The 12572-nt window shown below is 39.9% G+C and overlaps 1 protein-coding gene across 13 annotated transcripts in view; it reads right to left on the bottom strand.

Moving 5' to 3' along the window:
• The window catches only part of CDC42BPB (CDC42 binding protein kinase beta), a 100808-nt gene that overhangs the window by 60988 nt on the left and 27248 nt on the right, over positions 1–12572 (bottom strand). For all 13 annotated transcript variants that reach the window (XM_069783412.1, XM_069783411.1, XM_069783415.1 and 10 more), the window contains exon 2: positions 10002–10093. In XM_069783412.1, the coding sequence (XP_069639513.1) occupies positions 10002–10093 (92 nt within the window). The remainder of the gene's footprint in view (positions 1–10001; positions 10094–12572) is intronic.

Raw genomic sequence — 12572 nt, 5'->3', positions numbered from 1 at the left:
AACAGGTAATTCCCCAAGAATTTTACCTCTGAAAAGAAACCTGAAAAGTGCAGATGATGCCTCACAGAAGGAACAGAATTTTGGCCTCACTGGACCTGACTCCTCAACGCATTCTAATCATTAGAATTTTTTTTTTTTTTTAAGAAAACAAACAGACATGCACAACCTAAACCTCACTGATGCCTGAACTGAAACAGGCAATAAACTAAATTATGCCTTGATAAACTCAGTACTATTATAAGAAAGAATATTTTCACAATATTGCAAAAAGTCCTACACCCTTTGTTCCATAAAACACCTCAGTGTTTCCTTGAGTTACCTTTCTTTCACTTTCTTTGTCAGGTGGCAGTATTTTTAAGTTTATATTTGTCATATAATGCTTTGGCTGCTTCTGAGATGGCACGGTATAGCTGTTTTTTCTTACTTTTGTATTAATTCCTCTTTCTCTGGCATACCTCAAATTCAATTACAATAACCACACTGACCACTTTGCGAGATCAAACAGAAACCTCTTATATTGCAATTGTGCTAACCATGCAAGATGTCAGGGTTCAAATATGATGGCTCCTATACTACATACCAATCCACCACATCTACTAACGTAAGAAAAAATACTCGGTGTTCAGAGGTATTCCAAAATTCCAAAGGATACAGATTTGTACACTGCTGCAAATGCCTTACTTTAAGAACAAAAGCATTGCTTCTATTTTCAAGGTTTAAAAGTCTACTGGCTGAACAAGTGCTCATGTTATGCACAGACTGTAAAAGACCAGGATTTAATTTTGACGCTCACTCTTCACTTCCAAGACTATTACAACTTACACTGTAACAGGAGTTAAAAAAAAAAAAAGTATGTTAAGAATAATGAAATGAAAAAAAGGCACAAGCAGAGGTATAAAACAGCTTCTGAAGAAGATTTAATAACCTAAAACATTCCAGGCCTGGAAGAGGTAACAGCTATGATAGGCATACAAAACCATGAATGTTGCAGAGAAGATGAACAGAGAACAATTATTTGCTGTTTCTAGCACAGAAATTGAAAAACATCAAATAAAATAAAAAGGTAGCAAGATTAAGGAAGCATTATTGTCACACAACAGTTCTGGAACTTGGCCACGGGCTGCTGTGGACACCTTAAGTATTCAGAGAGTATCTAAGTACATGCTTAATACCTGAGTAACACACATAGCAGAAGTCTCAGTGACTACTGACCACAGAGTTACAGGTGTGGTTAGGGAGTCCCTGAACCCTCAGCCACTGGGAGCTGGGAGGGTTCAGCTCTGCTCCGCCTTTCTTCATGCCCTGATGAAACCTACAGGGTGGGAATCTGAGCCAAATCAGCCTCTACAAACATGACAGAACTTCTCACCACTGTACTCTGCCCTTTGAGTGACATGATCAGCATTAGTAAGCAGCATCAAGTTATAAATTATCTTTTATGTAAATGATAAGTATGGCATAAGAAAGTGCAGAAATCATTTAAATGCAAGACTGGATTTCCAGAAAACAGTTAAGATAGTTAACAAAAAGACTTCTTGGAAACCATGCTGGCATTAATTTCAAAGCAAAGATAAAAAAGCTAAGTAGGACACTATTCCTGCTCATGGCATGTTAAAATGTTGCAAGTAAAACTTATCCTCAAGGACTGGACTTTCAGGAATAAGGTGAAACACAAATGCAAAAAGTTCTCAGCTGAGAAGAGGAACACAGACAGGTGACAACCTTCATGCAATCAGCTTATAACAGGGGGTAGTTAAGACAAACACAACTCTGGAATTCATAGGCAGATACACACCACTAGAGATGGGTAAACATTACTGCCTTGTAGAAATACAAACTCACCGGAAACTCCACACACAGCCACACCTCAGAGAAATAAACTTTATCTGGAGCAGATGTCAAGGAGGGCTATTGAGATGATCAAGGAACTAAAGAGCCTCTCACACTACTGTGGGAATAGAAAAATCTTTACTTGTTAAAAAAAAAAAGTGGATATGATTGCTGCCTACAAATAAAATTGAAAGGAAGGACATCAGTAATAAGGATGACAAAAGATAAAAGATCTGTTTAGGCTAATGGACAATAAAATTACATGGATAAAATAGTGTAAAATTACCATGAATTAACCTTTGGCAGGAACTTGGAATGGTTCTAGACATTTGAGCAGAGATTTTAGACAAGCCTTTCAACCAGGAGAAGAGTTGAAATGTCATTTCAGATGTAAACAATTTATCCATAATGTCTTATTACCAGATTCATAATTGAATATTACAGCCATTTCCCTCAGTTAAAGCTTGTATATGCCACTTTTACTCTACTCTTTCTGTCTCACGCTATTGATACCTTGGTCACTAGCTACTGAAAAAACACTGCAGGAACTGCTTTACCCTCCTGATACTTCGGATATGAAAAGTCTTTGATATATAGCTCATTAGTTAACAGTTTTAATACTGCATCTTTGAGGAAAAACTGGTCTGGACTGCTTTATCAGTTTTTTCATGTCTATTTTACATTTAAAATGAGCAACCAGAGTGTCTTTTGGTAGGGTTCATATGCCACGGTGCACATTCCCAAAGCAAAATCATATTTTTGAACACACAGCGTGGATCTTCATGTTGTGCAAATAAGAAATCACTTGGAAGTGCCAGCCAGAAAGGTTCTGCAAAAGAAGAATAAAGGCCCCGAATAACACCTAAGCTCTTCCTCAGCAATCAGGGGACTGCAGACACAAATGGCTGGTCTCGCAGCAGCACTACAATGAACTGTGTCTCTCCAGCTCCTTGCAACCTGCCTGTCACCATAGTAACTTGGTGCTGCCATACAAACAGACACGGAGCTGGGGAGGACTAAGATTGCAACCAGCTCTTTTGAAGCATTTTCAAAACAAAGCAGCTTCTTTCTTTGTCCATTTCCAGAGCAGAAAATAGCTTGCTTTGGTATTTTTCTTGTGAAGACCACACTGTAGAAAAGCAAAGCTAATAAAATATTTCTTCTGCATCATATTCTGAATGCTCCGACTCTTTGAATAGCTGGATGAAAAGTGTCATATGTTGTGTGCGATACTTAGGAATTCAGTTCATCTACAATGTAGGAGGGTATAGTCCCTGCTAGGTACCTAATACCAATCACCAAAGCTTCTGAATAGGCGGGACAGCCGTAATTGCAGTCTGTAGGCTCACTGTGCCCCAGGTTAATTTCCAGAAGTACATAAAAACATTAAACTCAGTACCCTACAGCTGCGGGAAAAGGCACAAACAGCTCTGCATCTCACTGCCAAGCACAACTGTCCACAGGAAGCTTAGGTTTTGCATATTCACTTTTGAGTCTCACTGCACCCTTAGCCAGTATATCTCTCATTAGGAACCACATACTTTATCAGAAACTGGTGGTACACAGGGGATCATCTTGTTCTCTCAACCATTATTTTTTGTCTTCTGGAAACACTTTTTTTTTGTCTGTTGATTCCAGCTCAGACTCTGACTAAGCATCCTTAGTCGAGGTAACACATCCTATTGCTGAACACTACAGAGATCAAGTCTGTACACAACAGCATTTATATGAAAAGGTATTTCTAATCCATCCAGAGCAGTAATACTTAGGTGGGGCACATTAGGAGTTTTAGTTATTTTTGTGCTAAGCAAGACCAAGCAGTTCCACCCTTCCGCTGGAACCACAGTAAGCGTTGCTCATTCAAGAAATCCTTGCTAACAAACAAGGGAAGGAAAACAATTGTTTCAGTCCCATGCTGCCAAATTTCCAGGAGGTGTCAGCCACGTTATACAATCCAAGTTCTCAAACAAGGTATATCGTGACCCGGTTCTTCTTTCAACAACTGCTCTTCATTGAAATGCGTTAATCTACAGCAGTGTGCCTAAATTGTCCTTTAAACAAAATGAGGAAAAGCGATCTTAAAGACTTACAAGTACATTACTAAGAGGTCAGATAAAGCTTGCAGAAAAGCAAGCGCAAGTATTTAGAGCCAGACAGCCCCTATACCCAGGATCCTCCTCCCATCCCTCTCACCATACTGTAGCACTAGTACTCCCAGTTCCTTTGACATGCAGAGGCAAACACCAAGCACACAGAAGGCACTTCTTAGGCTGGCATAAGTTTCTCAGGCAAGCACAATCCCACCCAGCCGAGGTTCTCAGGACATTATTTCATTTCAAATAATGGTCCACAGTATTTCCAGATGGAAGGAATAGTCAGGCACTTGCAAACTTCAAGCCACAGGTGGTTTGGGTTCTTTGTTTTGGTGTGGTTTTTTAAAGGTCTAAAAGCTGGAGGAGTTTTCCATTCCATGCTCATATTATTTAAATCTTCTCCTAAAGAATGTGTATTTTCACTAGTTAACAAAAACCTTCACCATACACAACATACTCATTCTTGTCTACAAAGACAGACTTCTACATTAAATTTATTAATAGAAACCAGAATTAAGATTACAGAAAACCATTTTAGTTCTGATTTTATTTCAGGGGGATTTTTAATTATTATTAGTTTTATTCTTCATAGAGGTTGCTCCCCTGTACACAAGCTATCTGCCTATCTGACCCACAAAAAAGAAAGACTGAAAGTAATATTGGGGCACTCATGAAAATGTTCCACCCAGCTGGGTGTATGCCCAGGCAAATACAACATAGGCAGGGAAGAGTCAGGAGTAGTTTATCCTTCTTACAGCTAGCATTTCATATTATATGCTATTCTATGTGTCATGCACTCAAAGAACATTTAAAACTTTTCTTTGTAACTATGAAACTTCTGAAAATATTAAATTATGTTCTCAAGCCAGTAACTCCAGGAGTCAAGAGCCTTAAAAGTGGGTTTGCATGGCAAGGTTTTGGTAGCGGGGCGGGCTAGAGGGGTGGCTTCTGTAAGAAGCTGCTAGAAGCTTCCCTTATGTCTGACAGAGCCAATGCCAGCTGGCTCTGAGACAGACCCGCTGCTGGCCAAGGCCGAGCCCATCAGCGATGGTGGTAGCGCCTTTGTGATAACACATTTAAGAAGGGGAAAAAAAAGCTGGTGCGCAACAGAAACTGCAGCTGGAGAGAGGAGTGAGAACATGTGAGAGAAACAACCCTGCAGACCCCCAGGTCAGTGCAGAAGGAGGGGGAGGAGGTGCTCCAGGTGCTGGAGCAGAGATTCCCCTCCAGCCCGTGGGGAAGACCATGGTGAGGCAGGCTGTCCCCCTGCAGCCCAGGGAGGTCCACGGTGGAGCAGATCTCCACCTGCAGCCTGGGGAGGACCCCACGTTGGAGCAGGTGGGTGCCCGAAGGAGGCTGTGACCCCATGGGAAGCCCACGCTGGGGCAGGCTCCTGGCAGGACCTGTGGCCCCGTGGAGAGAGAAGCCCATGGTAGAGCAGGTTTTCTGGCAGGACTTGTGACCCTGCAGGGGACCCACGCTGGAGCAGTCTGTGCCTGAAGGACTGCACCCCGTGGAAGGGACCCATGCTGGAGCAGTTCATGAGGAACTGCAGCCTGTGGGAAGGACCCACATTGGAGAATTTTGTGGAGAACTGTCTCCTGTGGGAGGAAGCCCACGCTGGAGCAGGGGAAGAATGTGAGGAGTCCTGTCCCTGAGGAGGAAGGAGTGGCAGAGATAACATGTAATGAACTGACCCCAATCCCCATTCCCTGTGCCCCTGCGCCACTCGGGGGGAGGAGGCAGAGAACTGGGGAGTGAAGCTGTGCCCAGGAAGAAGGGACGGGTGGGGGAAGGTGTTTTTAAGATTTGGTTTTATTTCTCTTTACCCTACTCTTATTTGATTGGCAATAAATTAAATAATTTCCCCAAGTTGAGTCTGTTTTGCCTGTGATGGTAATTGGTGAGTGATCTCTCCCTGTCCTTATCTCGACCCATGAGCCTTTCGTCATATTTTCTCTCCCCTGTCCAGCTTAGGAGGGGGAGTGATAGATGTGGCTTTGGTGGGCACCTGGCATCCAGCCAGGGTCAACCCACCACAGTTGCTGTAAAGGATATTCAGACTTTCAGTTTACCCAGCATGCACAGTGGCTGGCTTAGTTTATGAGAAAAGGAGAACGGTGTGTTTTGGCAGGCGGCTAGAGAAGAAATCTCTATGTTCTGAGCTAGGCTATTTGTGTGCTAGCATAATAATGAGAACTTTAAGGAACATTTTTTTCTCTTGCTTTCTCAGATCTCCTGTGTTATGAGAACGTTCACTCAGGTGGGTTTGGATTACCAGTTAGGTTTTGTTCTCATATTGCTGGAGAAAGTGTAAAGAACCAGGCTGAGTTCTCCTGGTTTGAAAAGGAAAAAGAAAGAAAAAGGCACTGACATGCCAGTACAGATATGTACTGGTGATTATATTAATTTGCCTTACATTAGATACTGATTTTGCAGTTATGTTCACAGGGACAAGCTCACATGCGGTCTCAATCCTCTCTCCAGTCAAAGACCATGTTTCCTTGGCTTATATGTTGTATGGCAAAAATTGACCACTGATCCTGACTAATAACTAATATCACACCTTTATTTTGTTTAAGCCATCTTTCTTCAAAAGCTACTGATTTACACAAAAGTTCTTTGGTAAGACTAAAGCCCCTGGCATTCTCCAAAAAGTCCAAAGTAGCTAAACTGGGGAGAATGGAATGTAGTTTTCATCCTTTTTGAAGTCTGCCTTGTTTAGCTGTTCAGCATTTAAACTACTTAATTCTAATAGGAGTATGTTTAGTTTAATTCTGATTAATTTCTTTATGCATTCTAACAAATATTTTATAGGTATTTTTAAAATGTATTTCTAGCAGATAGTTGTGTTTGGGTTGTTTTTTTTTAAACAAGAACTAATGAATACCTTTATAACCACTACAATCTCATCAACTAATTTCTAACATAGCTCCTATGTATGTGTGAACATACTATGGAAAAATTACAGCTCCTCCATTCAGTTTTCTCAAAGTGTTCCTTTATACCACTCAGATGCCAGAAGTCCCTCTCAAGAAACTAGATTTTATTTTCTTATTACGCAATGCCAACCTTTTTATAATTACTATCTTATAATGCCTACAATATCTGGCAGTTATAGCAGTGTAGTAAACACAACAGTCAAAGGATTCATTCATAAGCAAAAACCACGAAATATTCTCTGGCAAGTGGGATTAAAGTATAATGAACTTAAAATCAATGACTCCTGCATAATTTAAACTGATAAAAAAGTTTCAAGCTGCTACAACTATAAACTGAAACTTTTATAATTAAAAGATGAACAAGACAAGGTGATATTGACAGATAACTAACACCACTGACTTTGTGAGCGCTCACAGCTCTAACAGAAGGATGAAATTCAGATACTTTCTCATTTCACTTCTGTGAAATTTCATTTCCACTAGGGGGGGATGGGATGTACAAATTGCTTTAGTTAAGTTCCATGCTTTTCCAAATGAAAGAATATGTAAGACCTTGTTGATTCAGGCACTCCAAACACTATTAATACAAGTTTCCACCCGGGATTTGTATCTTTTATACACCTTAAGACTCTTGATCCAAAGCTAAGAAAGGTCATCCTAAACGCCCTAGCAAGCATAAACTGAAGTCTCCTGAAGTTCATATAAATAACTTCATCTGCTGTTGTACTGAGATTTTCAGTTGGTCAATCCCTTAAGTGGAGAAGAGCATCTTTTTGGAAAAGAACAGAGCAAGTACTATGGAAAACAGCCCTTCCTTAAAGTTACACTGTGTGAAGGAATTCCCAACACTGACTCCATCTGCGAGTCACTATAAAGGGTTCCCTTGACCTGAAAGCATTTTTGATAGCTATAGCATTCACAAGTCTTGCTCTGAAAAGATCCAGAAACCACTTCTAATCCCACAAAAAGACAAACTGCCAAAACACTAATCTAAAATTCTTTAGATATCAGTGGTCACAGCCACTATAGCAAGTAATTTGGCACAGCAAAACCAGAACAGATGAAAGCAGCCTGTGCTGTGCCTTCCCATCTATACTGTATGCAGTTCGGGAATTTTGCTTCAGACTGTATCTAGCCTAGTCTCCTGGACCAAACATGCTTTGAAGCTGTTAGGAGAGTCAAACCCAGTGATTGATTCTTATGTACTCCTTGGGGCCAGAAGCACATTTGGTGCACACCTGGAACAGAGGTTCTGGCTTAGTTTCCTCCAAAAGAAAGCCAGCTCATGCATAGCAAAATCATTCTGCAGTAAGGGGGGGCAATCTCTTCAAAACTGTGCTACTGCTTTGAATTAAAACCCTAATGGAGAGATAGACAGTTACCTACTACTGTCTTGATTCTCTAGGCCTTTTATCTATTTATAAACCTTTTCGCTCAGACCTCTTTTGTGGACTTAATTTGTAGCTTTCAGCCCTTCCTTAGACTTATCTAATTTTTCTTCCCATTTCTGCTTTTTCCTGTCCAACTCTTTGTAGTAACTTTTCTCTCTAACAGCCATGTTCAAATAATACATGCCAGCTAAAATCAAACACTCAAGTGAAAGAACCGATTTTCATGCAGTATTTCTACTACCCTAAGATAACAATTTCTTTTTGTAACAAATGTTGCAACTCATCAAGTTCAACATCCACTAGAAAGTGAACTTTTGTCTTAGAGGTCAAGATGTTACTATTTATCTGGACATTTTACTTAAAATGCTCAAGTTCCTTCAGCAGCTATGCTCACAATGATTACGTGTGAACTACAAGTTACCCATCACACCATTAGACGATGGCACAGATGAAAAGATGTTCTTGAAACACTAATTTCTGTCTTAGGTGTCCGTCCACCTTCCTCCAAAGCAGTCTCTAAGGTAGCTTAAAATTATGTGGATATGAAGCTATTACTTCACGCACTACCAAGTGCATATGCACATAGAAACCTCATTGCTTTCTGAACCTAGCTCAAGTAGGGTCCTGGCATTTTTCTAGCTTAGTTTCTGGTCTGCCCCTGATACCTCTGTCCCACAATCAAACCCTATGAGAAAGAGTTTGACATGTCCAGGGCACACCATGCCTGGAAGGAGGGCCCTGCACAGCACACAGTCCTGCTCTCTGTGGAGAAAATGGGAGATGAAGATAAGGAAGCCTAGCCTTAGCCATTGGCAGCAGAAGTTGTAACAAAGTGCTAATGGGCTGAAGCGAGCCGCTAATGGCTGTCACTACATTTGACTTTAGTGTGGGACTACTTAAAAGAAGCTTCCTGAAAGAAATCTAAGGCGTTTTCTACTTACAGAAATTCTCTAGTTAATAAACTCTTTTGCTGACAGCTATGGCTTTAGTTACACATACTTAAATGCTGAAAGGGTTGTCTTTGAGGTTCTCCAGAAGTCTCAGGTATCCCATTCCTACTGGAGGGGACATACTCATGAATGCTTTTGCCAGTGGCAAGCCCTATCAGACTTCTGTGACTGGTGAGACTTTCATCAAGTATATTAAGAAGTAAAGCTTCAGTCCAGGGTCCTGGGACTGGCGAGTCCTCAAAACACAAGGCGTTCCTATCATCCCAGCATGATTCAACTTGCTGTCCAAAAAAACAGATCCAGCAGCCTTTGATCTTCAAAGATGACAGGGAACAGCCTTTGAGGCAGCCAAATGCGTCTTTGTGCATTACCAGATTGCTACAGAGACAGGCAGATGGGTGGAGCAGCCTCCACGTTCCTACCATAGAAGCAGCCCAGCTCTGTGTTAAATTATAGCAGCACAGAAGAGTACATATGGCAAGTGGGAGAAGAGATCCCAAATTCAGCTGTGCAGCTGCTAGGTGGGACCACCCTGTTCATACACACATTGAAGAGACACTTGTTTTGCTACACTGAAGTCAGAATGAGCCAGTCACAGAAATGGCAGAACTGGACACTAAATATGCTGCTTCAAAGGGACCTTTCACTAGTACCTAGCTACATCCCACATTTGGTAGTATTTTAACACATCTGTGTGAAACTTCTGTCTTTAGGACAAGTACAGCTCAACTGTAGCAAGAAATCAGATGCACAGACGATGAAAGTTACATTACTACAACATTAAAAATCTCTTACCTCACCAAATGCACCTCTTCCAATCACTTTTATAATTTCAAAGTCATCTCGATGCAGTTGCATTTCCTTTACCAATTTTGTAAATGGTCTTGCTGTTTAAGAAAAAAAAGAATCAATTATGAAGAGAAATATTGTAAGCCAAAATAATCCATAAACCAGAGGTCAAAAGTACTCATTGCATAGCCAGTGCAATAATATTTTTTCAACTACTATTAGAACTATAGAAGTAAAAAATATTAATTACGCTATTTAATTAACACTTAGAATTTTTTAAAACATTCAATCCTATGATTGGTTCTGTCTTGCTGCCAGTGAGTAAAGAGCAAAGTAGTCTTTCAGAATGATTTCCCACCACCCCCCTTCTTTAGGGTTTTGTGAATCACTGAAGGACCATATGAAAGGAAGAGAGCCGATTCCTTATTGGTAAACCCTAGAGAAAATCTGTCTTATCCTTCAGTCACTAGAATAATTCTCTTCTTAAGCAGAGTTCAGCTTTACTTTTTATTATTTCAGCTAGTACCAGCTAAAGCTTTAACAACCCACTCTCAAGAGATAGCTGTATCTACTCAATAGCAATGAAACCATTTTCTACAAGATCTGTGGCTAATTTAAGATTCTTTACTTTGAACTATCTTTCCTGTTAAGCAACATTCACCACATCTCAATTAGACCAAGTATTGAAGGGCTGCAGCCTAAAAGATGTCCAGCAATTAACTAACCTACACTTACATTATTGTCGCGGTCCCACTGGATTCAAGATATTTCTTAAAATACCTGGTTGATAAAATTCCACTGTACCTGCAGATCCTATCAATTTTCTCCTTTCCAGTTCCCATTCAGAATATTTTATGTATTTCTAGCATATCACAGGATAAGGATTACTGTTTAGATAAAATATGTTACAATTCACTACTCTGATTATGAAGACCAAATCAATAAAGAAAAACAGCGGTGCAAGCTAAACTCCACAACAGCAAGTATGGTGTCTACAAAGCAGCAGCTTACACTTCTTACTAACCACAAAAAAGATTGCTGCTCTTCACCTCATCACAAACATCATTAGACTAAAGAGACCGAAGTTTTTAAAACACATGTATTTTTCCCATTTGCAACTGAAAAAAACATCACAGCGCTACTACTTGTAATTCAGCTCAGACTCCCATTTTACCTCACCTTACGTTATGATTAAGCTAATGAGTTATAAGCCAAACAATTCCTGCAAGAGGGGTCACTGCTTGTTGATGTATTTCAGACACTAACACAAACAAACAAAACCTTACAAACACACAGAAGATACGGAAGTCTGAACTGGAGATTACAGACTTCATACTAAGTCTAACCAAAAAAGCCTGAAAACCTCTCAGCAAAAATTCATATAACAACTAATAAAATGAAGAAATAGCTGTACTGAAGAATAACCATGCTGCTTCTTTGTACTTAGGAGAGGTGTTATTGAAAAGGTTTCCCCCACAAGTAATACCCCTTTCACTGCATGTTTCTTTTGTATCTGAAGTGCAAAATTTAAGAATGAGACTCTACTAGATTTTCTGCTAGATTCCTCGTTTCAGCTGGGCAGAAAACGCCTACCACGTTCTGCCCCACCACAAGGCCATTGAGACTACCATCCCAAAACCCCAAACTGTTTCTAACAAACTTACCCAGCAACACCAACTCAAACCAGTTAGAGACCTATACTAGTCCAATCAGACACCTATACAACTAAATACCACTGCCGATGGCTGTGATATATATCCATTATTTTGCCAGGTTCTCTTGCCTTCTTTCCTTCCCATCAAATCAGGACAGACTAAGGAAACACAGCTACAGATAAGAGATAAATATGAAGTTCTATTATCAAGTTATGGATCACTATGACAGAATGCAGGTCATTAGACTAATTTTGCAGAACACCAGCTTCTATTATTAAAATTCAAGCAGAGGGGAAACAAAATCTAGTAATTTTACTTCTGGGGGATACTAATGAAATATTTTTTTTTTTTTTAAAGAAATAACCAATTTTAGCAATAATTCTGGTCAATAAACAGAATACCAAAATAATTGTTTTAAGTATTTATAAAAAACCCCTGCTGCTGTAAACTGATCACAAGCAACTTTCAAAGCAGGAAGACGCAAACCTACGCAAGCTTAAGCTGTCTTGTACACTTAAAAAAAATCACCCTTATTTCTTACATTTTTCTTGTTTTGTCAACTGGTGACAAAATATTTTATTATTTTGTCTACAGTTTTCCTTGGTTTGAAGTGTATCACCTCGCTAAAATTGGGATTCGGTTTAGAAATGCATTAAGTTGTATTAAAGCGAGTGAATCCAATTAGTTTTCTATTTTAAAAGATAATATTTATTATGTATCAAGCAGAGCATGTACTTAAATTTGAGTAAACAGAAGAAACAGTGTCTGCAGAGAAAGGCATTAATGCTATATTTCTAGGAACTTTATCCTTCAGGAAGGAAGGATTAGCAGACCTCATTCTCTTTACCGCTATTTCAGTTGGAAAACTGCAAGAGTCGTAGATTGGTCCTGCTTTTTTGAACTCCATTGGTCAACTGAAGCA

This window comes from Haliaeetus albicilla, chromosome 5 (genome assembly GCF_947461875.1).
Source record: "Haliaeetus albicilla chromosome 5, bHalAlb1.1, whole genome shotgun sequence".
NCBI classification, from domain to species: domain Eukaryota; kingdom Metazoa; phylum Chordata; class Aves; order Accipitriformes; family Accipitridae; genus Haliaeetus; species Haliaeetus albicilla.
The sequence above is the reverse complement of the archived record's forward strand: the minus strand, read 5'-3'. Positions and strand labels throughout refer to the sequence as shown.